The sequence below is a fragment of the Meles meles genome, chromosome 3, assembly GCF_922984935.1.
Source record: "Meles meles chromosome 3, mMelMel3.1 paternal haplotype, whole genome shotgun sequence".
NCBI classification, from domain to species: domain Eukaryota; kingdom Metazoa; phylum Chordata; class Mammalia; order Carnivora; family Mustelidae; genus Meles; species Meles meles.
In genome coordinates this window covers 74,980,343-75,008,097 of record NC_060068.1, presented here as the reverse complement: position 1 = coordinate 75,008,097, position 27,755 = coordinate 74,980,343, and the positions used below count along the sequence as shown (strand labels likewise).

Genomic DNA, 27,755 nt, shown 5'->3' with positions numbered 1-27,755 from the left:
TTACAAGTGTAGGTTTCCTATAATTTTTCTCTGTGCTTGCAAACTGGAGAATGTCTCTGATATTCTAAGATACCTGTGTCAGCATGCTTGTAATTCTGTTTGCAAAAGACCTAAAAAGCTAACTTAAGCTGAATATGATTAATATTAAAAATATAGTCTTTGTTCTTTCTTTCCTCACCTTATTATGCATAAGTACTTTGTGGTTGATGAATGTTCACTAATTGAGCATCAGAGCCTTTGAGAGCATGAAGATCCACTAAAGTGGTCTTCCAATAGTCATACAACCAAGCTTTTCTTTCCTACTGCAGTAGGACTGACCCAGCTTCTCAAGATACATGCGTTCTCTTGAGAAGACTCAGTGACTGTACTGTAGTAGGTGATTATTCACCACCCACCTAGAGAAACCAGTTAGGACTTACAAACACTCATTGTTGAGGATGAGTTGCTCTAGTCTGAGAAAACATGCTGATTGTTGCATAGGTCTGTACTTTACCAGAAAACACAATGTTGGTACTCCCTCTGATTGGGAATCAGAACAAGAGGAAGTAGATGGGCGCCCGGGTGGCGCACTTGGTTGACCTGCTGCCTTCAGCTCAGGTCATGATCTTAGGGTCCTGGGATCAAGCCCAACATCAGGCTCTCCACTCCCTTCCCCTGCTCTTTCTCTCTCTCAAATAATAACATAAAATCTTTTAAAAGAATAAGAAAGAACAGGAGGAAGTAGAGATATATGTCTTTTTGTTTGTCAGAGAGAGAGAGAGAGCGCACACACACACAGGGGGAATAGCAGACTGAGGGAGAAGGAGAAGCAGACTCCTTGCTAAACAAGGAGCCTAATGCGGGACTCCATCCCAGAACCCTGGGATCATGTCATGAGCCAAAAGCAGACACTTAACCAACTGAGCCATCCAGGTGGCCCTAGAGATAAACATCTTGGTCAAGCTCTGCTTCAATTAGTGAGTTTTTGCCTATTTCCTCTGGTAGCCTAGATTTAGTAAATTATACCCACTCCCCCCACACCCCCTATACATAAATATATATTTATGTGTTTATATTTTATTTATATGTATTCTCCAGTGTTTGGGGTTTTGTTTGGTTGGTTTGTTTTTTTACTCTGCTAGGTTCTTATCATTGAATGTACCAGGGTGGTTGTAGTTCAGTGGTCAGTGCAAAGTAACTTTCTTGAATGTTTGTCTGTTATGTTTCCTGCCACTCCTCCTGATAGATCTATGAAATATAAAAGTGTGTGAATGCACATCTGTGTTTAAATTTACCTCATTTCTTTATCTGTATATTTCATATCATTCTTTTAAGAATTCTGAGAGGTGTTTATGTCTATAAAAATGAGATTACATAGCTTATAATAAACACATATATAATGCATTTTTTTATTATTAAATTACTGAGTTGCTATTACCTGTGGTATGGCAGAAGGCACACTAGACTTGGAATCAAAAAGCTTGATGTCAGAATCTACAGTTATACACATCAAAAGGGTGAATACCTGTGGGAAAGCTTTGGCAAATGGAAAACTATACAAATAAGTGGTGTTAATATTGTATCCATGGGATTCATATTGACCTAATTCTATAATCTCAATGAAAACACTTACCTAAATCACATATTTCCTACTGAATCTATAAAGTGAGTTAGATAGGAGCATTTTGCTTTAAGAATTTTCTAGTTTCACTGAACAGGAGGTAGAGTCCAGAAATATACTGAAATAGACATGGAAATACAGTGGAAAAGAAGGATTATTCAACAAATGATTTGGGAGCAACTGATTGGTCCACTCAGAATAATAGTCAATCTCTACTTCATTTCTTATCCTCATATAAAGTTAAGATGGCCAAATATGAGATGTAAAGAATAATATTAAAAAAATAACTGGAGGGGGGCGCCTGGGTGGCTCAGTTGGTTAAGCTTCCTACTCTTGGTTTTGGCTCAGGTCCTGGTCTGAGAGTCATGAGATCCAGCTCCATGTGGGGCTCCATCCTGGGTGTAGAGCCTGTTTGAGAGTCTCTCTCACTCTCCCTCTCCCTCTGCCCCACCTCCCCCCACCTTGTACATGTTCTCTCTCTCTAAAAACTGAAATAAAATTTAAAAATAAAAAACTAGAAGGAATGACAGCGCTTTTAAAATAATAAAATAGAAGTAGAGAAACCTTTTCTAAGCAAAAGATAAAATCCAGAAGTCATCCTAGAAAAGACTGATAAGTATGAGTAAGTAACAATTAAATTATTTACACAAAAACAAGTAACACCTTTGGAAAATATCTGCAACATATGAGAGACAAAGAGCTAATAACTCTTTTGATATAACAAGAACTTTTACAGATAAGTAAAGGACCACAACCCATCCCAAAAAAAAAAAAAAAATTAAATGTGAAATATAGGCAGTTGGCAGAAGAACAAATGTATTTTTAATCATATGAGAAATTGCTTAGTCTCATTTATAATTAAAGAAATAGTAATTAAAAAACAATGATATACTGCACCATTTTTTTATTCAGAGCACTAAAGATAAATAAGTTTGATGAAGGTTGTGTCAGCCAGGTTGTGGAGAAAGTGCATCTCTTACATACTACTGTGGCAATAAAATAGGGTCATCTTCTTTTTTTTTTTTTTTTTTAAGATTTTATTTATTTATTTGACAGAGAGCGATCACAAGTAGGCAGAGAGGCAGGCAGAAAGAGAGGTGGGAGAAGCAGGCTCCCCGCTGAGCAGAGAGCCCGATGCAGGGCTTGATCACAAGACCCTGAGACCATGACCCGAGAAGAAGGCAGAGGCTTAACCCACTGAGACATCCAGGTGCCCCAGGGTCATCTTCTTTACAAAATAATTTGGTAAGAGCTACTAGAAAATTTAAAAAATGCATATACTCTTTGACCCAACAGTTCTCTTCTAGACATTGTCATATAGATATTGTCATATAGACAAATGGACAGAGATGATTTCTAATAGCATAAATGTGAAACCAGCTTAAAGGCTTATCATAGGAGCTGGTGAAATAAAAGATACTGCATTCATCTAATAGAAAACTATACAGCTGTTAAAAACAACCCAGAAAAACTATATTTCTAAGTTACAAACAGTGTTTATATAACATGCATCTTACATAACATACATTATAAACTGTTTATAATATGCATCTTATTATCTAAAAAAATGAGCATATTTTACTGAGTGTCCTGAGCAATGAACAAAACACCAAAATCTGCTCTCTCAGAGCTTATATTATGGTGGGTAAAAAAAGGCAATTCCTAATTTTATATATATATATACATACATATATGTATGTATATATATATATATATATATATATAATGATATGTGCTATGATGAAAATAGAGCATGGCAAAGGGAATAGAGAATGCTGTTTTCAGGAATCCAGTCACAGGTTAGTGACAGATTCACATGACACAATTACTTTTGTGAAGTAAATTTCTAGGATTTCCTTCTTAAACCACAATATTTCTCTCTGCGTTGCAGTGATTTTTCCTGTGAGAATGCACCCAGGAGCAATATGGTAGGCACCTTATATCCACCTTGTGATTGAGGTGTCCTAGACAACTGGTTGTCTAGAGTAACTAATTTGAAGACTAGAAGACAAAATTGCTATATTTGTGTCCTTAAGTTACCCTTAGCTCAGAGGATCTTCCCTGAGATTGAGGGGAGAATATTAAATATCTGTTTACTAGAACCTTGACTCTCTTTCTTCAAGGCAGCCCATCCTTGGCATGACCCTTACCCTTTTGGAAGATATTTCTCATGTATAGGAGTCCTGTTAACCTTGTCTCTTGTGTCTCCCAGGCAATTAAATAGCTTCAGTCAGCTGTGCCTTGATTGTTCCATGACTTTCTCCTCTTCTCACTGACTTCACTAGAGTGCAGGCTAAATATAGGCACTGGCTTTCATATCTCCCAGGTCTGTCTATGCAGACAGACTTGTTATCACTAGCAGATTATGCTTACAAGACCAACACGGAAGAGGGAAGAATAGAAGTGGGGGTTAGAGCGGTGCTGAAAAAAAAGAAAGAGGTTTTAGAAGGTTTCTTATTTAGCAAGATTAAGTGCAGAAGGTAGAGTGCCTTAACAACCATGAACATGGACACCGCCTTAAGAAAATTAGAGAAATGGTTTGAATGCCCATAGACTCCAAGGAAGAGGCCACAGAAATGTAGTTCTAAGGCGATTAAGATGAGTAAAAGCACTCTGACATATTTATGAAAGAGATAAATGACCATTCCTTAAATCAAGTGCCTGAAGGGAACAGGCATGGAGTAGAAATGGATGAGAAGCTGAGTGGGGCCAATGATGACCTTGAGTGCACAAAGCCAGGGTGAGAGAGCTTGCTCCTTGCCTAGTGCTGATGACTGGCCAGCAAGAATATGGACCTCGAGTTGTTTAATCTGATTTTTCCAAAGAGATCTGAGACTTACTGTGAAAATTCCAATTTTTGGATGTTGGGTATTTATTAAAATATATTTATGTAACTATATTTAAGACACAACTTATCTCTCCCTTGTATTTTTAACATACCAGCTTCCTTTCCTAGCCTTGTCTTGGGGAATCTTAAGGCAAGTGAGGAGTATACTTGTTATATAGATGAAGGAACATTTTCCTTTCTCCTTTAAAAAAATAAAAAAAAGATGCATTTATAAGGATGAAGCCTGACACAGAAAGTTGGACTTTGAGTACTGGGCTTAGAGAGGAAATCTGGTTGCAAAAGATCCATTCCTGGGTCAAGGCCACACCTTCTCTGATTCTGTTATGAGATCTAACACAAATGTCCAAATATTGACAAACATCAGATATTATCATTACATGATGAATAGTCAACTGGACTAGTGTACTTGGATTAGCCTACTTGCCCATATTCATAAGAGATTGTTGGCACTTTGCTTTAAAGCATGTTTTGGAATAGGATGTGGAGGCAATGGTTCTGCAATTGGTCTATAAACCTTCCTCAGGGGTCTACTCTGAAGCTGGCTCTGTGGAACTATTGTGGGAATATTATAGGAATTAATAAATTGAATGTGATACTAGCTCTGTTCTCCAAAGCCTACTGTTCTACAGAGAAGATAAAACATGTTTACAAGCAATGCACATAGCAATAAGTTATAGGGCAATATATTATAAGCATAAACTTATCCCCTGCTTTTATTGTGGCAACCCATGTTACAATTTTTAAATCCAACAACTTCAAATAGTTTTCTTTTTGCTACTAGTGATATGAAAGCAGGAAGAGAACATCTGTAGAAAATCTGAATTAGTAATTTTAGTAAGAAATATTGAGTACTGAATACACTGTGTATCCCTGAGCTATATTTCATATGCATTATTTTATCCTCACATTCACTCCAACAGTTAAGTACTACTTTTCACAATTAGAAAGCTACTGAAAATGAGAGAGTTGGTAATTTACCTCCAAACTGCAGAGTGTAAGTAGAGGATTCAGAACTTGAATTCAGGTGGAGACTTATATGCTTACAAAATAAAAGTTTCATGAAAAAAAATAAAAAAATTGAGGACAGTTTTTTCTCTAATGACAAGAGGAAATTATTGTTTATGAGTATATTTATAAAAAGACTTCTTAGAGTCAGTTAATATTCATGAAATGCATTTTCTTTAATAGTTTTTTTATGGTACAACCTGAAATTTCACTTCGGCAACTTTAAACTATAGAATATGTTGAATTGAGGTCTTCTCCCCTCCTGCCCCCCGCTGTGGTAGCTTATAAGAAATACAGACATGTAGAAACCAAATTTTCTAGTTAGTGTTTAATAGTGTCTGCTACATATCCCAGTAATTGTATGATAATAATAAAGTTAATTATTAAGGTTAATTATCCTTATCAAGGATTATCAACTATATGCTTTTCATTGTGAGTTTTCAAATGGCTTCTAGGTGGAAAACAGATATACAATTTATTAGGTTTAAAAGATGCTCTTTAGGATTTTGTTGTAGAGAGTTTCTAATGCTTATTTCAAGATAAAGACAATCAAATAAAGAAGAATATCAAGGAAAAAGGACTAGCTGTTATAATTATGAAATTGAACTTGAATCCAAATTGGGCTTGGATTCTTATAGCATTTACTTATTTTCAATCTAGATTTCCTAAATCATACAGAATTTATGTACTCTCTAAGGACGATATTAGGAAGTTATTTAGGACACCATTTCACATGTGTCAGTTGCAATGCCTCGAGCTACAAGTAACAAAATCCCTGATTTTATTGGCTTTAAATAATAAAGGAGTTTATTATTTCATATAAAAAGAAAGTCCAAAGGTACAGTCTACTCTAGGCCTAATGCTTGAGGGCTTAAGCCCTAGCTCTCCTGATTCTTTCTCAGCTTCATCCCCAGAAACTATCTTACACACTCATGGATACAAGATGGCTACAACAGTAGGAGAAAAAATAGCCTATTGTTTCAGTATTCAATGAAGAAAAGCAACCATCTCTTCCTTTCTTTCTGTTCTTAAGATGAATGTATCTTTCCCAAGAGCATCCCCTCCATCCCTCACACCTGAGATTCCCCTCACATCTCATTAGTTAAGACTGCTTCATCTACTCATTCCAAAACCAGTTATTGGAGAAAGGAATGGGAGCAGTGTGACTGACTTAGGACAATCAAGATCATTCCATTGGGCTGGGTTTGACTCAGGCTTCTCTAAGTTGTATGGCTGTGAAATACAGGAAAATGGAATGGGAGTTTGTTAGAAAGGAGAAAGAAGAATGGCTACTGGGTAGCCAACCAGCAATGCTTGTTACAGAAGAGTTCTAAATGTAGCTGAGAAGGGAAAAACCATGGGGATCAAATAATCTATAGTTCTTCTGAGACTGGCTCTTTGTTTTCCAGATGGTTCCCAACACTGGTACTTATCCACCTCATAATTAAAGCTTCATAGAAATTCGAGCTGGAAGGGACCATCCTGAGACCCAGGCTATTAAATGTCTTCCCCAAAGTCACACAATAAATTAATGACAAAGCCGGGGCAGGATTTCTTGACTCTCAGAACAGTATTTTCTTTCCTTTTTCACCCCTAGAACTATTGGAACTGCTTTAAAACTCATGGCAAGCACTGGTCTTTTTGTAATTAACAGCTCCTATAATACATTTGTTTTGTTTGTTCAGCCTCCAAGAAACTAAATTGAGTCTGTGCTTTACAAAAGCCTGCTGAAGTCCTTATTCCCTGTGCTGATACCATGTGCAGGAGCCACCACCATGTTCCTTCCCACCTTACATTTGATACGAATCCCTTTCTTTCAGCGTCTCTGCCTATTGCTTCCCCATCTTCTTCTGCTCCATCTGTGACCAGCTTCCTGTTTCTAAATAGACATTGTGGTCACCCCTCCCACTTTGTGCCAGTTCCTAGCCACTAAGTTACTTGGGCTGTGGTCTCAATTGTTCTTTCTACAGCCTACCCAGTTGTGGCTGTCCCACACATGCATATTGTTATATGTTCCCAAAGTGGGTTCTTGGGTTATTTTGGTACCAACTGCATTGGGTGAGAGTCAAACTAATAATTAAAGTGTTGGGATGACTTTTCCTATTACAAGTTCTCTCTTGTTTTTACAATCTAAGAGGAGCTGCTTCTTGTACTCTTATTAAATACACTGCACAAATAACATGTGATTTATGGCCCACCACAAGCCTGAATGCTTATGATTTCCTTTGTGTTTTTCTTCGTTTCTAGGACAAGATGTTGATAAATATAAAGAGCATCTTATGGATATATTCTACCTTAATCGCAACCCATGCACTACATAAAGGTGAGTGTGATAACAATTTATTTGGTGCTTAGTGAAATAAAATTATAAATACTAAGGCATTGAATGGCAATATGGGGCCACTAGAATAAAGAATTAATTTTTTATCTATCTAGTGATTTATAGTGCTGAACACTCTCAGCTGAAATATTTATTTTTTGTTTAATCAATGGTTTTAAACAAATCAGTCAAAATGAAATAATGAATAGAATGCTAAAGAAGCAAATGGGTTTTCAGTAAATTCCCAGATTACTTTTAGACTGCAAAAAGGTTCATATATGGCATTGGACATATTTTTAAAATCTGTCTTCTTCAATATACTCAAAGACTTTCCTATAAAGAAAAGAAAGCCTATCAAATCCTCAGGAGGCCAGAGTTTGAGAAGTCAAAAAGACAAAAAAAAAAAAAAAAAAAAAAAACGACAAAGAGCAGGCTGAGAACCAAGTTTTAACCCACACCTGTATTTCTCTTCTCTTCTCTTCTCTTCTCTTCTCTTCTCTTCTCTTCTCTTCTCTCCTCTCCTCTCCTCTCCTCTCCTCTCCTCTCCTATCCTCTTCTCTCTTCTCTCTCTCCCTTTTGAAGTAACTGGGTAAGGGTACATGCACTGTTTTTCTCAGCTATAAATTATATATCTACTTAACGAAGGTTCTATAATTCCAAATTCCTGGACCGTAGTCCATGAGAAAAGATACTGCCCTGAGTTTCAGTGATCTGCTCCTCTCCAGACTCAGCTTCCAGTTCCTTCTCACACTTATTCTATGCTTCAGACTCTCTGAACTAATTTGCAGTTCCATGCATAGACTTTCATACTCCCTGGTTGTTGTCCCCCCCCCCCCCCATTCGTTTGTTTGCTTTAATCAACATATAATGTATTATTAGCCCCAGGGGTACAGGTCTGTGAATCATCAGGCTTACACACTTCACAGCATTCACCATAGACTCCCTGGTTTTTGACATGTAATTCCTTCTGCTTGGCAGACCCTTCTCTTGTTCTCTACAGTTCCTCTTCAATTCATTCTTCAAGACTCTAAACTTAAGTATCATTTTATGTATCTATCCATCTGTTTGTTCATCAATGCATTCTTTTTTTTTTTTTTTTTTTTAAAGATTTATTTATTTGACAGAGAGAAATCACAAGAGAGGCAGGCAGAGAGAGAGGAAGGGAAGCAGGCTCTCCGCGGAGCAGAGAGCCCGATGCGGGACTCGATCCCAGGACCCCGAGATCATGACCTGAGCTGAAGGCAGCGGCTTAACCCACTGAGCCACCCAGGCGCCCCTCATCAATGCATTCTTCTACCCATTCCTTTATCTACTTGCTAACAATATTTTTTGATTACCTTCTATATACCAGCTTACATTATAGGTATCCGGGGATATACCACTGGACAAGCCATACATTGTCCTGGATTTCATTAAACTCAGTCTCCTAGTTATATGATGCAGGCAATAAAGAAGGAAACTAACAATCCAGGTATTTTCAGATTGATGAAAATAAAGCTGAGTGATATGATAAAGAATGGCCTGGGTTGGAGGAAGGTGAGAAGACCTCTTTGAGAAAGTAACATTTAAACCGAGATATGAATGACCAAGATGGCTGTCAGAGTTTGAGCTCCACCAACCTATGAACAGCCCAGGCACTGTCTTCTTCAGTGTTTTCAGGAAGTAAAGGTGAAGGTCACAGGCAGGGAAAAATAATAGCATCTAGTGACAAGGGAGAACACAGAAAGGAAATATGGAAAATGGAGTCGGTTTAGTTGGATAATAACGAAAGAGGAATAACAGAGAAAAGAGTGGGAGAACTTTGAGGGACAGTTAAAATAGTTTAGATCTTCTGCTTAAAACAAAGCAAGAACTCACACGAACAATGGGGAAAATCCCAAAACACTTGTGATATAGCTCCTTGATAGTATTTTAAAATAACAACAGTAATAATAATAATAATAATAACTAGCAGTATTGAATAATTTCTACATGTCAGGTCTTCTTCTGAGTTTTTTACATAGTTAATTTATTGAATCTGAACTTTTCAATGAGACAGATGCTTTTCTTTTCCCCATTTGGCAGATGAAACTGTACTATCAAAAGGTTTAGAGGCAAAGTTAATATAGAAGTTTATACAGCAGTTTAGTTATGAAGCCTGGAGTTGAACCTGGGCAGTCAGGCTCCATAGTCCATGCTCTTAACCACTGTATTATACTTTATGCCAAGAATCAAGTTCTTTGCACATCTGTGATCATAATTAAGAGATCTAATTAGTTAGGGGCTGATTTCAGAAGAAATTAATTTTTTCATATGATGGGTAAGAGTTGAAAACATATCCACATAAAACAGATTTGCCAAGGTCATAGTGTGATACACTGCAGTAACTTGTTATGAGTCAACACAAGTATTGTCATCTTAAGCTTTTCTCTGTTTATTCCTAGGCACTCAAAAGATCAATAACTAACATTAATGGATACCTTGTCCCCTGGTTAATGGCTTTATTTTAATGTAAAAAGAGCTCTGAGCTTTAACAATATCTATTATACTGATTATCTAGTGTTGACCTGGTTGTTTGGATATTCCTCTAATATTAGTAAGTGAGACATGCACAATTATGAGTAAATGAATGAACAAGAGAATGATATTTATCACCCAAGAGAGTAATAAATTCCCATATTCTCAATCTGACATTTATTTGGCTAAGGTGTGTGTGTGTGTGTGTGTGTGTGTGTGTGTTTGGTCAAATTGTGTAGATGGAATTTACGTCATTCTTTTCCACAGAATGGAAGAGAAAGAAGGGTAAATGGTCATTCATTATTCAGAGATTTCTCCCTCACTATACTCATTTGGACCACAAACCATCTGGTGGGAACATTGAACTTTTTGTTAACATTCATTTTTATTACTTGCATTGTTCACAATTTCAGACAACTTCTTGCAGGTAATATTTTTTAAAAATATGCATGGTCTATAAACATTATCTTCTGAACTACTAAATTTCTTCCTTAAAATATTTAGATTCAGTGAACTTAGTTCTTGCGGCCTTGGTGCATTAAGACTCAAGATTTTATACACAGAAGACTTGACCACACAGCTTCTTGTTAATCCTGTTGTTAAGACTGGATTCTACATGAATATATATTTGTATCCAATTGAAGCTTTTAATTTTCTTGTATCTATAAACATCTAGAACAATAAATAACCCTTGGGAAATTTGCCTTTTGACATCATTTTGTTCTGATATATTTTTTCATAATAGCAGTTATTGAGCAATGCTCTCAGAAACCACACAACTGAATAGATTTGACTGACTCTCATTTCTGCCTCTGCACATCTAAAATTGTGAAAAGAATTAAAATTTAGTAATAAATATTACAGAATTGAACATTATTTATCTTAAACTCATTTTTAAGGTAGTGATAAATAATCTCATAAATTATATAATAATTGAGATTAGTGGCAAAACTGTTTATTCTCCATTAAAAGAGCAATATTTTGTTTGTGGTGAAGTTAATCATCTAAATAATTCTTCAAGAAGGAAGATGGGATTTCCTAGGGCATATGATAAATGTAAATTAGGAGATTTTTAGATCATAGAATTCTCACCCCTTCCCTTCTCAGAACCCCTTTCGTGGCAAAAACAAAACAAAAACAAAACCAAAAAACTTTGTGTTGTCATGATCTCCTTAATGGGGCCCAAATTAAAGATTTATGAATCAGGTAGGAAGCCCCCTGTGGACTTTATAGATTTATGTAAAAGATCATGAAATTACTGAGAGCTGTCAGTGCCAATAGCAATTAAAGAAATAGGATAGAATAGAAATAGGGTGGGATAGAAATTGGGGATGGGTATAGACTCTGCAAAGGACCCAAAACTAATTTAGGGACAGGGGAAGAATTCAGTAAATACCAAAGCTGAAAGATTCCTTGATTAGTTGTGAGGAGACTTGTGTTCTCACCCAGGTCTGTAACCAGCCAGCTGGGAGCTTGAATGTCACTTCCTCTCAGTGGAGCAGCCATAGTAGGTGATTCGGCTAGTTTCACTCTGAGAGTTAGCCTTAAGTAAGATAATTTATTTTGTAAGCCAAGGACTTAATAGAATGGAATTTTTCCCTTGATACTATATTCCAGGATGGTAATGATCTTAGCAACATCTTAAAGAGGAACTTAGTGCAGTTAATAGTATATATATTTTTGTATATTTTATTTTTATTTAATTTTGTTAAGTGCCTTAAAAACTGTTTGGTGGGGGGGCACCTGGGTGTCTCAGTGGGTTAAAGCCTTTGCCTTCGGCTCAGGTCATGATCTCAGGGTCCTGGGATCGAGCCCCATACCGGGATCTCTGCTCAGCAGGGATCCTGCTTTCCCCTCTCTCTCTGCCTGCCTCTCTGCCTACTTATGAACTCTCTGTCAAATAAATAAATAAAATCTTAAAAAAAAAACTGTTTTGGGACAAGTTATATATAGATTAGTAAGATGACAAAGAAATGCATGACAGCAATGACTATTATAAATTAGAAATACGTGAGTGATTTCTGTCAAATTCAATAAATGAAATACTGTATCAATTGCTTTAGATTTATTTGTATCCTATGAAAGGTTTTATAGGCCAGTCATCTTGAAGTTAAATTTCAATCTTTAATAGTAGAGATTATTTTTTTCTTAAAGTCCATAGTATCTCCTTATTGTCCTGCAATTTTCAAAATGACATATCTCCACCTGAATCCTCAGTGCTGTTGACAGCTCTCTCATTTCTGATGCATGTCTCTATTGAGATGTGTGTTGTCAATACATCAATACATTTACTAACACACTAGGAGTTAGACACATGTCATTTTGTTAATTAAGAAATATTATTCCACTCCATCTGGAGGCTACTGTTAACTTGTTCATCATATTTTCATGAAGTAGGATTGCTTGTGTATTGACATAATTTCTATTGTTATTGCCAACACATTGTCTAGCCAGTTAATAGGAACTGGAAGATGAAGGGAAAGAGGAAAGAAAGATGTATGGATTCCTGTAAGAATAAAAGATCTTTTTTTTTTTTTTTGCATGTGATAGTATTAAATTGCAGTTTAAGGGTTTAAACAGAAAGACATTGTGTAGAATAATACTTTACGTGGGTTGGATGAACAGACCAAAATTTCCCCCCAGGATATAATTGAGAGGTAATGTTTCACTGCAAAGTGATTGCAGCTGGATTTGTCATTATGATGAAAGCCTTTGGTTCAAACACTGAACCAAATGAGGGTCCTTCAAGTGTTAGACTTCCTCCTGCTCCAGACTACTGAAGTACATTTTTAAAATTTTCACTTCCTCTTTGGATTTTATTTTCATTTCCTCTAAGGTAATGTGGCAGTTATCTTAAACGTTTTTCCTCTTCTGACCTGTAGGCATAAATTTGCCTTTCAACTGCTTTTCCTGACATTGGTCCAGTCTTTGAAACCTGTGTTACTGATTCTAGTCTCCTTTTGCCCTTGATTGTTTGCTTTCCTATACACACACACACCTTATTCTATCACTTATTCTGTTCCTGTTGAGCACCAAGTTACAAATACTTCAAAATAAATGCCATATTTTTAGTACATAAAGATGAGCATTATGAATCCCTGTCTTTGTTGTAAAACATTATTAAAATTGTATACTATTCTTTATATATAAAATCATCCTAATTACTTCACGTATTGAAGATGTAACCACCCAAGATAAGGGTTTCTTATGCACTCACTTATTTATAAGTTGTTTTTGAAGATTTATTTATTTATTTATTTGACAGAGAAAGACATAGTGAGAGAGGGAACACAAGCAGGTGTAGTGGGAGAGGGAGAAGCACACTTCCCGCTGAGCAGAGAGTGCGATGTGGGGCTTCATCCCAGGACCCTGGGATCATGACCTGAGCCAAAGGCAGACGCCTAACAACTGAGCCACCCGGGCACCCCTCCCATTCACTTATTTAATAGACTCAGCTGAGTTTTCTAGGACTCTTAATTTGGTATTTTCTCTTTCTTCTAGTCAAAGTGCAAGAAAGCCCACCTGTCAAGGGCTCCCTTTCTGGAAAAGTCAACCTGCCTTGTCATTTTTCAACCATGCCTACCTTACCACCCAGTTACAACACCTCCAGTGAATTTCTCAGAATCAAATGGTCTAAGATCGAATTGGATAAGAATGGGAAAGATCTGAAGGAGACTACTGTTCTTGTAGCCCAAAACGGGAATATCAAGATTGGTAAAGGCTATAAAGGAAGAGTGTCAGTGCCCACACATTCCGAGGTAGTGGGTGATGCCTCACTCACCATGGTCAAACTCCGCGCCAGTGATGCGGGTCTGTACCGCTGTGACGTCATGTACGGGATTGAAGACACACAAGACACAGTGTCGTTGGTGGTGGATGGTAAGGCTTTCCAGATCTGGAAGACAGTGGTGTAACATGATACCTGGTTCAGAAGTGTTGTGAAACAGTACCCAAAGTAACTATAGTTCAGGGTTTGGACAAGTGCAAGAAACATCAGTCATTTAAATAGTTCATGCCTTTCACCAAAAACGAGCTGTTATTTCTACAAGGGTCAAGGAAGGTGACTTTTTGCACAGCAGCTTCACTGACTCAATACAGTCAAGTGCAATATCATGGCAATAATGAATACCTGAAGACAAGATAAATAGCTCAAGAATTATTACTTCATTACTGAGACCTATCAATGATGACTTTTTAAGGCCATAAAGGCTGATCTACAGTTTAATTTTTATAAAATGTGTGTATGTACATTTACACACACACATGCACACACTACCTTTTCTCCTTTTTTCTCGGTGTCCCAGCATGATTATTAAAACCTTTGAGTTTGCTTTTAAGAAATATAAATTCCGTCTTTTTTTTTTTTTTTATATTTTATTTATTTGACAGAGAGAAATCACAGCTAGGCAGAGAGGCAGGCAGAGAGAGAGGAGGAAGCAGGCTCCCTGCAGAGCAGAGAGCCTGATGCGGGGCTCGATCCCAGGACCCCGGGATCATGACCTGAGCCAAAGGCAGAGGCTTTAACCCACTGAGCCACCCAGGCGCCCCTATAAATTCCATCTTAACTTATGTTGAAGAAATGAGGCACTTACTAAGTATCATGGTACCTTTCACAGTGCCTTAGAAAGACCAGGACTTGATAAACATTTGAATTGGATCAAAATAAAATTCAGTGAATTTTTTAAAGGGTAATACACTAGCTGTTATACATTAAGTCTTGCAATGAGGCATTTTCATTTTAGCCCCTTTTCAGTGATGGTTTATATGTCATTTGAATTTAAGTTAGGAGACAAAGCAAAGAAAAATTGCTTTAATTGGGTACACACATAATACCATAGCTCTTGGAAACAGAATATTTTGGCAAGTTATTAAGCAAAATTCTAATACCCAGACATGATGGAACAGATTTTTCTTCCATCCCTCCATTTCCCTATAAAATATTTACCTTTCAGAAATATATACAAAGGGTTTTGTTAAAACTTTCTTGTGTAGCCAAAAGGAAATACTTTGAATTTCAGATGCAATGAATTAATTTTCTGTGCATCCTTTTATGTTCAGTTTCTGTTACTCTCTCCTACCAATCTAGGAGATTTTATGTTGTCCACGCATCCACAAAATATCCTGGGCTCTTCATTCTTTTAACCTTTTTATTATTTATTTTAGTTAGCCTAGGACTGTTTTGCTCTACTGATATTTTTCTATTTCTGTGTGTGTGCTTATATGTGTGTATATTATCTTTATATCTCATATAAGCATATAGATTATTAATAAATCATAAATATATAGTAGTGGTAGATACACACTATGTATAATTTATATATATATATGTTTTTTAAATCCCAAACGGGAGTTTAACAACTTCTTACTATTTTCATCATTAAAGAATTAGCAGTGGATTTGCCCCTTGCCCCTCTGAAACAGTGAAAATCCTCCACTTAATCTCCTTAGCCCCATGAGGTCTTCAAATTATCCCTACAATTGCAGATATTTATACCAACTGATACTCCCTGCTCTGCTCTTAGAGGCCCCTCTGTGCCCGCTTACTGCCAGTGTTCAGTGGACATGGAAGATTTTTAATTACCGAGAGGACTATTTGAAGCTTTGATCAACATAAGACTAATCTAAAACCATTCAAATTCTTACTTAAGCCCTAGAGATCAGTATAAACTATATTTCATACTTACCAGATAGCACGATATAAACTTTCTGGCAATTTTAGAGTAGTTCTGTATGGGTACAAATTTTCTGAAAGGCATCTGATGAATTTTTCATTGCAGTATCGGAAATGGGAAAATGAATGTTAATTGTCAGTGCATCTACTTGGTGACCGTGCAGGTCTTTCTTGTGTTGACACTTCCCAGAGGTGTTTTTCTGTGATGTGGCTAGTCTGTCCCCCTGCATCATTTCATTGGCACAAACCTGTCTTGGGAGAAGGAAACAATCTGAGGATGAGCGTGTGGAAGACAGTCTTATAGCTAGAAGTCAGGCTATAGGATATAGACCGTTGTTATCCCCAGGGAATTACTAGGAAAAAAAAAAAAAAAAAGAGAGTGGAAGGTATCTTGGGAACCGAATTCATTCTGCATAATAAAATAAAAGTGGTCCTAGGCAATATAATCTTTAAAAAAAGAAAAAGATTGATTGATTGATTGACTTGAGGTGGGGGGAAACTAAGGGTGAAGGAGAGAATCCCAAGCAGACTTGCAATGAGGATAGACCCTGGCACCAGACTCAGTCTCACAACCCTGAGATCATGACCTGAGCTGAAGTGAAGAGTCAGTCAGTCACTCAACCGACTGAGCCACCCAGATGCCCCAGCAATATATTCTTAATAAAGTCTCATCCATAAGACCCAGTTGCCCCAATTTCTATTTTCCAGTGACTTCCCAGTTACTTTACCTTGACTCACTTTGAAGTCTTGTAGAAATGAGTCACCATATTTACTCTGGTTAAAAATGGAGATGCTCCTGTTGAAATGGTGGAAGAGGACCAAAGCTCCACCCTCCCACTCACTCCTCAGCTGCTCTTCCCTTAGCTCTTTGACAATTCCTTGAGCCCTAGAGCACTGTTCAAGAACCACTAGATTATAGCAACTCCCAACATACAGCAAAGTGGAATTTGAGGCAAGTAGCAAGATGTCTAGCTTCGACTCAGGGGAGTCTTGGGAACTTTACTTCAGTCCTTTGAGATAAAAATCGTACATTTTAGGGACGTCTGGATGGCTCAGTGGGCTAAAGCCTCTGCCTTCGGCTCAGGTCATAATCCTGGGATCCTAGAATCGAGTCCTCCATCAGGCTCTTTGCTCAGTGGGGAGCCTGCTTCCCCACCCCCCCCCCCCCCGTCTGCCTCTCTGCCTACTTGTGATCTCTGTCTGTCAAATAAATAACTAGAATCTTTTAAAAATATATACATTTTATTTGTCTTAGTAGAAACTCTCAGTTATGCTAGTCAGGTGGTAAGTATGATGAACATTGGGTAGTGGTTAGTAGCCTATCCAGCATTTTTAAAGTCTTTACATAATTTGACTTTCATATCAGGTAACATAAGCAATATCCATCACACTTTATGGTGGGGGAAGATTAACTCAATACATGGTTAAGGAACAAATTAGGGACAGGAATAAGCCTTCTCACTCATACACATTCCAGTGTCTTTTCCATCTTAGTACATTGTTTCTGGAAGTAAATATCTCAATGTTTTATGTTTGGAGTAAGTGGTGTTGGTGAATGTTCCACATGCTTCTCTTCAGTTGGCCCAGCATAAAATCATGAAGTAGGGCAAGCTGATCCTGTGGCCCCCTTGACTCTTGGTATCTCCTGCAGCACTGACTCCCTTTGGTTGTCCAGTGTTCCCATGACACTGTGAATACTACCTGTAATTAGAACAACTATCCTCCACGTGGCATTTAGTCGCTTAAATCTTTTTCTTAGATTGTCTTCATGAGAATAGAAAATTCCTGTCTGGGAAACTTTCTAATGGAGCAGAATAGGACACTGGGGTGAACGGCATTTCTGGGGCTCCTCACATCACCATAATTTTGTGTAGTGCTACACCAAGTGAAAATAAAGGATCACCATATTGCTCTGACCATGTGAGCAATGAATCTGATGTATTGCTCCGGTATGAAACTTCGAGAAGTATGGGGGGATATTTGAACCACCTGCCCGTAATTGCTTGCTGCTCTCTTGGCAGGGGTTGTGTTTCACTACAGAGCGGCGACCAGCAGGTATACTCTGAATTTTGAGGCTGCACAGAAGGCTTGTTTGGACGTTGGAGCAGTCATAGCAACCCCAGAGCAGCTCTATGCTGCCTATGAAGATGGATTTGAGCAGTGTGACGCAGGCTGGCTTTCTGATCAGACTGTCAGGTGAGAGGTCTGGGGACTACAGACTATAATTCATTAATTTGAGAGAAAGGGTAAATGCTACTTACTCGTCTTTTATTTACCTTTATTTCCCCAGGTATCCCATCCGGGCTCCCCGAGTAGGCTGTTATGGAGATATGATGGGGAAGGAAGGAGTCAGGACCTACGGATTCCGTTCACCGCATGAAACTTATGACGTGTACTGCTACGTGGACCACCTGGATGGTATGATGTTTAAATTTCTAATGCTTCCTTCGAACTAAGAAAATTGAAGACAGACTGGGAGCACGTAGGAATAGAACAAGTTTTCATGCTTGTTTGGATTCCAAACAGCAGCATTTAGTTTAAATTACCGTATGATTGTGGTGAAATAAGCTCAAATTAAAGTGAAAAGAGAAGGAGGAGTGTGCAAATGGTTATGCAGGTTAGAAATGTCTTCAGTTAATGGCAGGTTTTCTTTCAGGCATGCTGCTATTGGACTGCTTCCAATACACTTTTAGAGCCTTAAGAATAGAAGGCTGTACGGGTGGTACCTATTCTTGTGAGAACTTCAGGTAAAATCCTGTGATGACAAACCACTGTGAATCCAAGGGCTGATAAACACCCCGAACCTCAACTAAATAGCTGAAACTAGCCCAGGAGGGATTCTCAAGTTCTTCTGGTTAACGATGCTGCACGAATATTCAGAGCAATCATTCATTCATTAAAGAAACCACCCCACCGACCATATGCTGGGTGCTGTGCTAGTTGTTAGGGATATGAAGCCAGGTAAGACAGAGGCCTTGCTTTTAAGAGGTCTACAGCTTGACTGACTTTGGCAGTATTATTTCTCACTTGGCATGAGTTAGAGGTTCTTAAAGACAGGTATGAGTTCAGTGGTGGCACCCAAGGGGCACAGTACAGTTTTATTATAAGACACATGGAACAGAAGTTTCTGTGACTTTTGAAATTGGGTCTCCTTTTTATTAACAGGCAGCCTAAAGTCAAACTATATAAAGGGGAGTTTTGAATTGAGTTACACTTTTAATTTTGGCTGGGTACATATAGAAAGGATAATCTCAATTTTCTTATGTGCAAAATAAAGACGTTGGACTAGATAATTTCTATGGTCCCTTCCAACATTAAAATTCTATGATTCTGTGACTTGAATAAACCACCTCAGAGACTGAAAGCTGTGAACTAAGCAGCTTATATTTTCCTAATGCCCTGACTAAATTTGAATAAGCAGTCTGGCTTACCAGAAGGCTGCTTAAGTGTGGTTCCCTAGCATCTTAACATTCTTATTATAACTATCCTTTAAAACTGATAAATGTATTTTCTAAATGAGAACTTCAGATATTGGCAATTTCCTTTTTTTATAGGGACAAAGGGAAAACATACCAAACCGATCCTATGATATATATATGATATGTATATTGAATTTTGGATATAAAATGTATGTATATATACACAGAATTTGAATGATTTGTTTGGACACATAAATGTTGAAAGAGAAAGGCAGAAGAATCAGTATAACTAATTCAAGCACTGACTGAAATTTCTGTGAGCAGAGTAAAAGGCTTTTCATTGTTTTATAGAAGGAATTTAACAGTTTTGAAGGATATTCAGTATGTTTACAATGACATTGTTCTAGAAATTTTCTCTTCCTTGTTTGTTGTCCCTTAGAATAATTTGCAAATATTTGGACACTGATTTTTTCTTTCTTGACCTGAAATTGGACTGGTATGGTGGGGGAAGTTAGAAAGGCCTTTGCAAGGAGCACCTGGGTGGCTCAGTGGGTTAAGCCTCTGCCTTCAGCTCAGGTCATGATCTCAGAGTCCTGAGATAGAGCTCGGCATCGGGCTCTCTGCCCAGCAGGGAGCCTGCTTCTGCCTCTCTGCCTACTTGTGATCTCTCTCTATCTCTCTGTCAAATAAATAAATAAATAAAATCTTAAAAAAAAAAAAAAAAGGCCTTTGTGACTGGGGATGAATAAGGAAGATCAAAAGATCACTCTTGTAAAGTTCTCCCTCCTTCCTTTACTGAAGTGTATGCCTCTCTTTGAAGTAAAGGCCATTGGCTGAACTTTGAATTGATAAAAACTCTTGTGGAAAGTTGACTATATAAAGTTACATCTGATGTTTCAATTGCCACATTGATGAAAGGTTATTTGAAAGTAAGCCAAAATTCCTTGTAAGAGAGATTTATCACTATATTCATGGGTATCATAATTGCCACCTCTATTTTGTTGTGTTTTTGACAGCTAAGTGTGTGTGAGAGACAGTAAAAAATAGAGATATTGATGCAGTCAGAATGCATGTGATGGAACACATAGCCAGTTATCAACTAAGGTGCAATAACTTTAGATCAGAAGCCAAATTATTCCGGATGGCTAATGAAAAAATCAATTAGTATAAAATGAAGCATAGTTTAAAAAGGTAATTAATTTTGTTTTAATTTAGTCATTTAAAATGAAAGATATTTAGTTGACAGAATGTCAACCGTTTTTTCCCTCTTTCTTGTTGAATAATGTCATATTCATTCTGATGTATGTATTTCTTTATAAAAGTCAAATAATTATACTCTTTTACATCCAGCTAGTTTAAGGGAGGAAAAAAAAATCTAATCTGGTTCATATTCTAAGATGGTGGTTATAGCACAGATATACATACAAATATGATATTCAATTCTATTTTTAAAAATAACCTACTAAATGTAAAACAGCTATTGTATTAGCTATATCCACAAGCCTGGATTCTAGTATTAGCCTGTATTCTTGGAAATGGTCTAGATATTGTGGTGGCTTATTAGCCATGATTCGGTAACAGAACACTGTTACCAAGAAATTAAGGGAATTAAGATTCTAAAGTGGGAAATCTCAAAATTAAGATAATGTGATCACAAAATAATCCTTATTAGAAAATTTAATCTGTGTTTCCTGGTGAGGTAGCTTTGGAAAACATTGAGAGGGTTCCTTATTAGAAAGTTTAATTTGAGGGGTGCCTGGGTGGCTCAGTGGGTTAAAGCCTCTGCCTTTCGCTCAGGTCATGATCCCAGGGTCCTGGGATCGAGCCCCGCATCGGGCTCTCTGCTTGGCAGGGAGCCTGCTTCCTCCTCTCTCTCTCTCTGCCTGCCTCTCTCCCTACTTGTGATCTCTATCTGTCAAATAAATAAATAAAATCTTTAAAAAAAAAAAAAAAGAAAGAAAGTTTAATTTGAGTTTCCTGGAAACATAGGTTTGGAAAACTTTGAGAGCATTTAGAGTTGAGATGATTATATAGTTTAGAAAACTGAGTAAAGGATTGGAGTTATTTAGGAGTGATCAAGACAATGCTGAGAGAGGAGTCTAGGGAGGCAGTTAAGGTCCCTGTGATTAAGAACAGGAAGGACTTCAGCTGAATCCCAGCTGTTACTTACTAGTTGTGAGATCCTGAGCAAGGCTTTACCTCTGTTTCAGTTTCTTTTCCTCTGACATGGGGACAATTAGAATACTTACTTTTTAATTAGGGTATGAAGATGAAGTGAGTTAATGTGTAAAGCTTTTATCACAGTGGGTGTCTTAAACTAACTGCTCAATAAATATAGTTTATGGTTATATGAAAGGTTCTTTATTTCCTCTGAATTCATAAAAAGAAGAAATGACTTAAAATTGTAACTCTGTGAATTAGGTTCAATATAAGGAAAATTTTTCTGATAATGAATACTACAAAATGTAGAAACAATCCTGAGAGACTGTAAAATTTCTTCTCTTGAATTTTCTTAAAACTAGAATTTTTCAGGGGCGCTTGGGTGGCTCAGTGGGTTAAAGCCTCTGCCTTTAGCTCAGGTTATGATCCCAGGGTGCTGGGATTGAGCTCTGCCCTGCATCAGGCTCTCTGCTCAGCAGGGAGCCTGCCTCCCCTCCTCTCTCTCTGCCTGCCTTTGCCTACTCGTGATCTCTGTCTGTCAAAAAAAAAAAAAAAAAATCTTTAAAAAAAACAAACTCGAATTTTTGTGAGATGTTCTGAGTGCAAAGCTCTGTCAAAGTCTGAGTCTTGGTACTTTGAAGTGTATAGAAAATAACTGGAAATGGCTCACTTTATGAGAAGGATGACTTTCATGTCAAGGCATTTTGAATACAATAAATTGGTTAAATATTACTGAAGAATTAAAATTAATACAGTGGCAAAAACGGAATTCTTTTGTGTTATCCCACCTAAATAGTTTAAAATCAGTTTATTCTCTGATTAGAATATTATATTCTTGGCTAACAGTGTTCAGGAATTAATCTAGTATCTGATTCCCCATAGGAGGTCATGCCGGTGGGACATTTAATAATTCTGAGAGTGCTTTGTGAATTAATGCATTTCTGTGCTAAAAGTGGTAGTTTGATAGGAAGTATGTGTGTCATAGAAAAAATAAAACAAAAACAAAACAAACAAAAAACTATCCTAAATAAGATCGATAAGAGAATGTTGGAAAGAATGGTGATAGGTGAGATCAGACTGTTTTCATTTTCACGGGTGACCTGCTTAGGTTCCTTGCAAATGAGTCAATACTTCCAGTCTCATACCTAGACCTGACAAATGACTGATCTAAGAGCTCCTTGCCCCTCTGATATAGGCAAACTTGGGGACTTACATCTCATCCTTCCATGGCCTGTATTTTCTCTACTCTACCCTTTGGCTGTTACTTCTCCTGGAATACCACTACCCTACTATTCTGATTTCGCGGCTTTCACGTAAGGTTCCCAGCACTTTGATGTGTCTGTTATGGGCTTTCTCCTTCATCTCATATCCTCTTCCTAAGTCCTAGTTGATCTTTCTCACCTTTACATCTCCAAACCTTGAATATATGACTGTAACCTCCCCCAAATGTTTGTGTATGCCTCTATCTCTCCCATAAGACTGTGGCTTTTAGGGGCACCTGGGTGGCTCAGTGAGTTAAAGCCTCTGCCTTATGGGTCATGGGATCGAGCCCCGCGTGGGGCTCTCTGCTTGGCGGGGAGCCTGCTTCCCCCTCTCTCTCTGCCTGCCTCTCTGCCTACTTGTGTTCTCTGTTTGTCAAATAAATAAAAAATAAAATTTTAAAAAATCTTAAGAAAAAAAAAAAGACTGTGGCTTCTAGGGGGGAAGGAACCATGTATATCCCTACTATGTCCATGCTCCACAGATAGAGTTGAATAAATTTTGAATTACTGAATTAACCTCCAAACTAAAAGTGCCCACTCTACTCACTTTGCTTTGCACTTATCCCTTGGATAACTTTACCCCTCTCCAGGCTTAACTGCTACTCTACCTGCTTCCCAAATTTTCATTGCTCCAATGTCCTTATTAGTTTGTTTAATGTCATATTTGTTCTTGCAGGTAAACTGTAAATCAAATGCCTTTTGGGATGAATGGGGCACGAAAGTACACCAAAATAACAAATAAGTGAAAATGGAAATATTAGTTTCTGGTTTTGCTTGTTTAGTCCTGAATCCTCTTCTGATTTCCATACCCATGTTTCTAGTTTGTGAATCATTTCTGTTTCTCATCTGTGGTTTTGATTCTCACAGATAATCCCTGTGCCTTTAACAGACCTTCAAAGGGCCTGTTTTACAACCATCAAAGTGCTCAAACACTATGTCCACGTTCTTCTCCTACTCCACATCCTGTGCTGAGATTTCTGTCATCTTCCTCCTCAAGCATAAACACTGCAGGAGCTTTGAAGTCCCTCAAACCTGGCTGGAAAATAACCAGTTCAACCTTGTCTCCCTCTTTCCAACATGACACGTGCACGAGCCCTCCACAGGCCCTGCATTTGCTTCTACCTGTAGTTCTGCTTTGGTCCTCTCTGAGAACATAGACCCCTCAACTTTCCAACACTCTGCTCTTCCCCGTGCCTGAAAATTTACTACCTCCAAGAGCCTATCTTTGGCTCTTCCAGATCGCATGATTTCCTTCATCTGAACTGGTCTTCTCATAGAGTTAGTTCCACGTGTTTAGCGTTTAACTGTCCTTTAGTTGCTTTTTAGTCACAGATGCAAAATGTGATCTGTTCGTTTTGTGTTGCAAAACTTCTGTAATTGATGGTAGAGATGAGCCCATAAACATCTTCTCTGCCTCTCTCAATCACAATGAAAGACCTATTCCATTAATACAAACATAATAGTTACTCGAGAAATACTTGGTGGTAATTGCATTATTTCTTCAGACTGTGTCTCTTTTGGGATACAATACCACCACGCTTCCATTTCTATAATATTTGAAAAAAATGATTCACTTTGTTCACCAAATTTACTAAGAATCTATTTTTTTAATCTTTGTTGGATCACCACGGTACGAATTTTCTCACTGAATTGCTCCTCTCATCCTTTTCCATGGCGTCCATTAGAATTCCTTCCTAGAGATACTTTTTTCTCTTTTCCAGCTTCTCACAGTAATTTCCCTTTCTTGCCACCCTAGCCAATCATCCTTTCTGGGATTGGTTCCTTTGTTCCTATTGGCAATTTACAGGTTAATTTTTATAGTGCTTCCTCATGTCAAAGTCCAAGATAGTTCTATCACCTTCATGACCGTGTAATACTTCTATGCCATGCTCGTGTCTGACCTAGAATAAAAAAATAACCTTTCTTTTTGTTATCCTAAGTTCTCCTTTAGATATGCAAAGCTAAAAATTTAGGTAAAGGCCCAAATGTCATTAAACAAGTCTTAAGCAGAGCTTAAAGATTCAGGATTTTTTTGGAGGCTTTGATTGGACAAAAATCAGATATCAAATCTGGGAACTGTGTGACTAACTGCCTGTAGATTCTCAGATTGACTTTTTTTTTTTTAAGATTTTATTTATTTATTTGACAGAGAGAGAGATCACAAGTAGGCAGAGAGGCAGGAGGGCGGGGGGGGCGGGGGTGGCGCGGAAGCAGGCTCCCCGCTGAGCAGAGAGCCCAACACAGGGCTCAATCCCAGGACCCTGAGATCATGACCTGAGCTGAAGGCAGAGGCTTAACCTACTGAGCCACCCAGGCGCCCCAAGTATTTCCTTTTTTTAACTCTTCTTTTTGCCATAATGGGATATGCCCTTTATCCTATTCCACTGTGGTAAACTCTTGTGACCGCCACAGATACCCCAGCAAGAGCAGTAGACAGTCTTAACAGCCAAGAAGAGAGAAAATGTTCTCCAGGCTCTCCCAAATCTCTGATTTCTCCCGTAAGAATATCTTAATTCTCGAGTAATGATTTGTTTATTCATTGTGTTATAATGATTAGAATTGCTGGATTAAATGGTAATTCTGTTTTTAACTTTTTGAGGAACTGCTAGCCTGTTTTCCAGTGTGGCCACACCATTTTCAGTTCTCACCAGCACTATAATAGGGTCCTGGTTCTTTCACATCCTTGCCCACACTTGTTTTTTTCTGAGATTTTGATTGCAGCCATCCTAACATGTATGCAATGATACCTCATCGTGGTTTTAGTTTGTACTTCTCTTATGGCTAATGATGTTTAAGCAACTTTCCATGCGTTTATTGACCATTTATATATCTTCTCGGAGAAATGTCTATTCAGTCCAGTTATAAAATGAACAAGTCATGATGATGTAATATACACCATGGCAACCATAGTTAATTACATTATTTTGCATATCTGAAAGTTGCCAAGAGAGTAAAAATTAAAAGTTCTAATCACAAGAAAAAAATCTGTAACTATGTATGGTGCTGGATATTAATTAGACTTACTGTAGTGATCATTTTGCAATCTATACAAATATTCAATCATCACGTTGTACACCTGAAACGAATATAATGTATGTCAATTAAACCTCACTTTAAAAAAAAAGTGTCTGTTGAGAACCTTTACCCATTTGTAACTGGGATGTCTTTCTGTTGTTGAGTCTCAAGAGTTCTTTATATACTCTAGATTAAAGCATCTTTTTAGAAGATTTGCACATATTTTTTCCCATTCCATGAGTTGTCTTTTTCACTTTCTCAGTAGGGTACTTTGACATGCAAAATTTTTGAATTTTAATGAAGTCCAGTTTAGCTATATGTTCTTTGTTTGTACTTTTGATGTCATATCTAAGAAAACACTGCCAAATCCTCAGTCATGAAGACTTGCTTCTGTGTTTTCTTCTACAAGTTTTGTAAGTTTTAAGTTTTACTTTTCTTTTGATTGATTTTGAGTTAATTTTTGTATGTAGTGTGAGTTAAGAGTCCAGATTCATTCTTTAGCATGCAGACATCCAGTTGTCCCTGCACCATTTGTTGAAAAGACTCTTTTTTCCCCTATTAAATGGCCTTGGCATCTTTTTGAAAATCAACTGATCATAGATATATGGGTTTGTTTCTGGCCTTTCCATTCTATTCCATTGATCTATGTGTCTGTGCTTCTGTCAGTCCCACATTGTCTTGATTACTATTGCTTTGTAGTAAATTTTGAAATTGGAAAGTATGAGACCTCTGTGTTCTTTTTCAAAATTATTTTAGTTATTCTGGGTTCCTTGAGTTCTCTCTCATATGAATTTTAGGATCAGCTTCTCCATTTCTACAAAGAGGCCAGCTGGGCTTCTGATAGGGATTGTGTTGAATCTCTAGATCAATTTGACGAGTATTGCCATCTAAAACCATATTAAATCTTCTGATCCATGAATATGGGATGTTTTTCTTGTTCTTAAGACTGTCTTTAATTTCTTTCATAAGTGTTTTATACCTTTCAGAGTATAAATTTTACAGTACTTTTGTCAAATTTCATCCTAAGTATTTTGGTTTTTTTTCAATGCAAATGAAAATGGAGTTTTCTTTATTTCTTTTTTTGTTTGTGAGAAGTATATGGAAATGCATTTATATATTGGTCTTGTACCTTGTTTCTTGCAACTCTGCTGAACTTGTTTATTTGTTCTAATAGCTTTTTAATGGTGTTCTTAGGATTTTCTATATATGGACCCTTGCATTTATAATCTTACCATAAGTAGACTTGTCAATGATATACATCCCTTGAAACATGTGACAGTCGTTTGCTCTAAGGTTTTGATGTCAGGATCTTTTGGAGTTCTGAACTGAAAGAGCTTCTTAGGAAATACAGTGGCCATTTACCTTTCAGCTGTGAAAAGTAAAAAGAAAAAAAAAAGCCAAACTAGGCTGATCGTCCTGTGTTGACCTGCAGCCATACTGTGCCTGTCAAATCAAATAACACATTCAATCTCACATATTTTGAAGACTCAGACATCCAGAAATTTTTTAGAACTTCTTTCTCACTCTAATTAAAATCTTACTGCTCTGTCAGTGGGAAGGAATGAGATCCGACATCCTGAAAAACCATAAAAATATGTTTAAATTTTAGTGGGACTTCCTATCTCTTTAAGCCCTTCAAATTGACATACACAAGATCTTGTATAATAACACATTGACAAGTATATGGATTCCTTTTCTCACGAATTTTATCGGACTTAGAGCATGTTAACTGACTATCAGAGCCAGTTGATGACAATTCTTTAGTAATTAGAAGTTAAAAATTCAAAATTCTATCTGTGCTCTAAGCCTCATCATGCTTCTCCTTCAGCCTAAGACAAGTGAGAAATCTGAAAGGTGCTGATCTGTCTTTCCAATCTCATTGCTCCCATATTGGAAACACTGCCAGCCTAGCACTAGAGGTGGAGCAAAGTTATGTTGGCAGCCTCTGAGGTTTTCTTG

The 27,755-nt window shown here is 37.4% G+C and overlaps 1 protein-coding gene across 5 annotated transcripts in view; it reads left to right on the top strand.

Moving 5' to 3' along the window:
* The window catches only part of VCAN (versican), a 110,777-nt gene that overhangs the window by 4,416 nt on the left and 78,606 nt on the right, over nt 1-27,755 (top strand). For all 5 annotated transcript variants that reach the window (XM_046000015.1, XM_046000016.1, XM_046000012.1 and 2 more), the window contains exons 2-5: nt 7,701-7,776; nt 13,771-14,148; nt 17,962-18,136; nt 18,231-18,358. In XM_046000015.1, coding sequence (XP_045855971.1) covers nt 7,707-7,776; nt 13,771-14,148; nt 17,962-18,136; nt 18,231-18,358 — 751 coding nt within the window. In that variant the 5' untranslated portion in view covers nt 7,701-7,706. The remainder of the gene's footprint in view (nt 1-7,700; nt 7,777-13,770; nt 14,149-17,961; nt 18,137-18,230; nt 18,359-27,755) is intronic.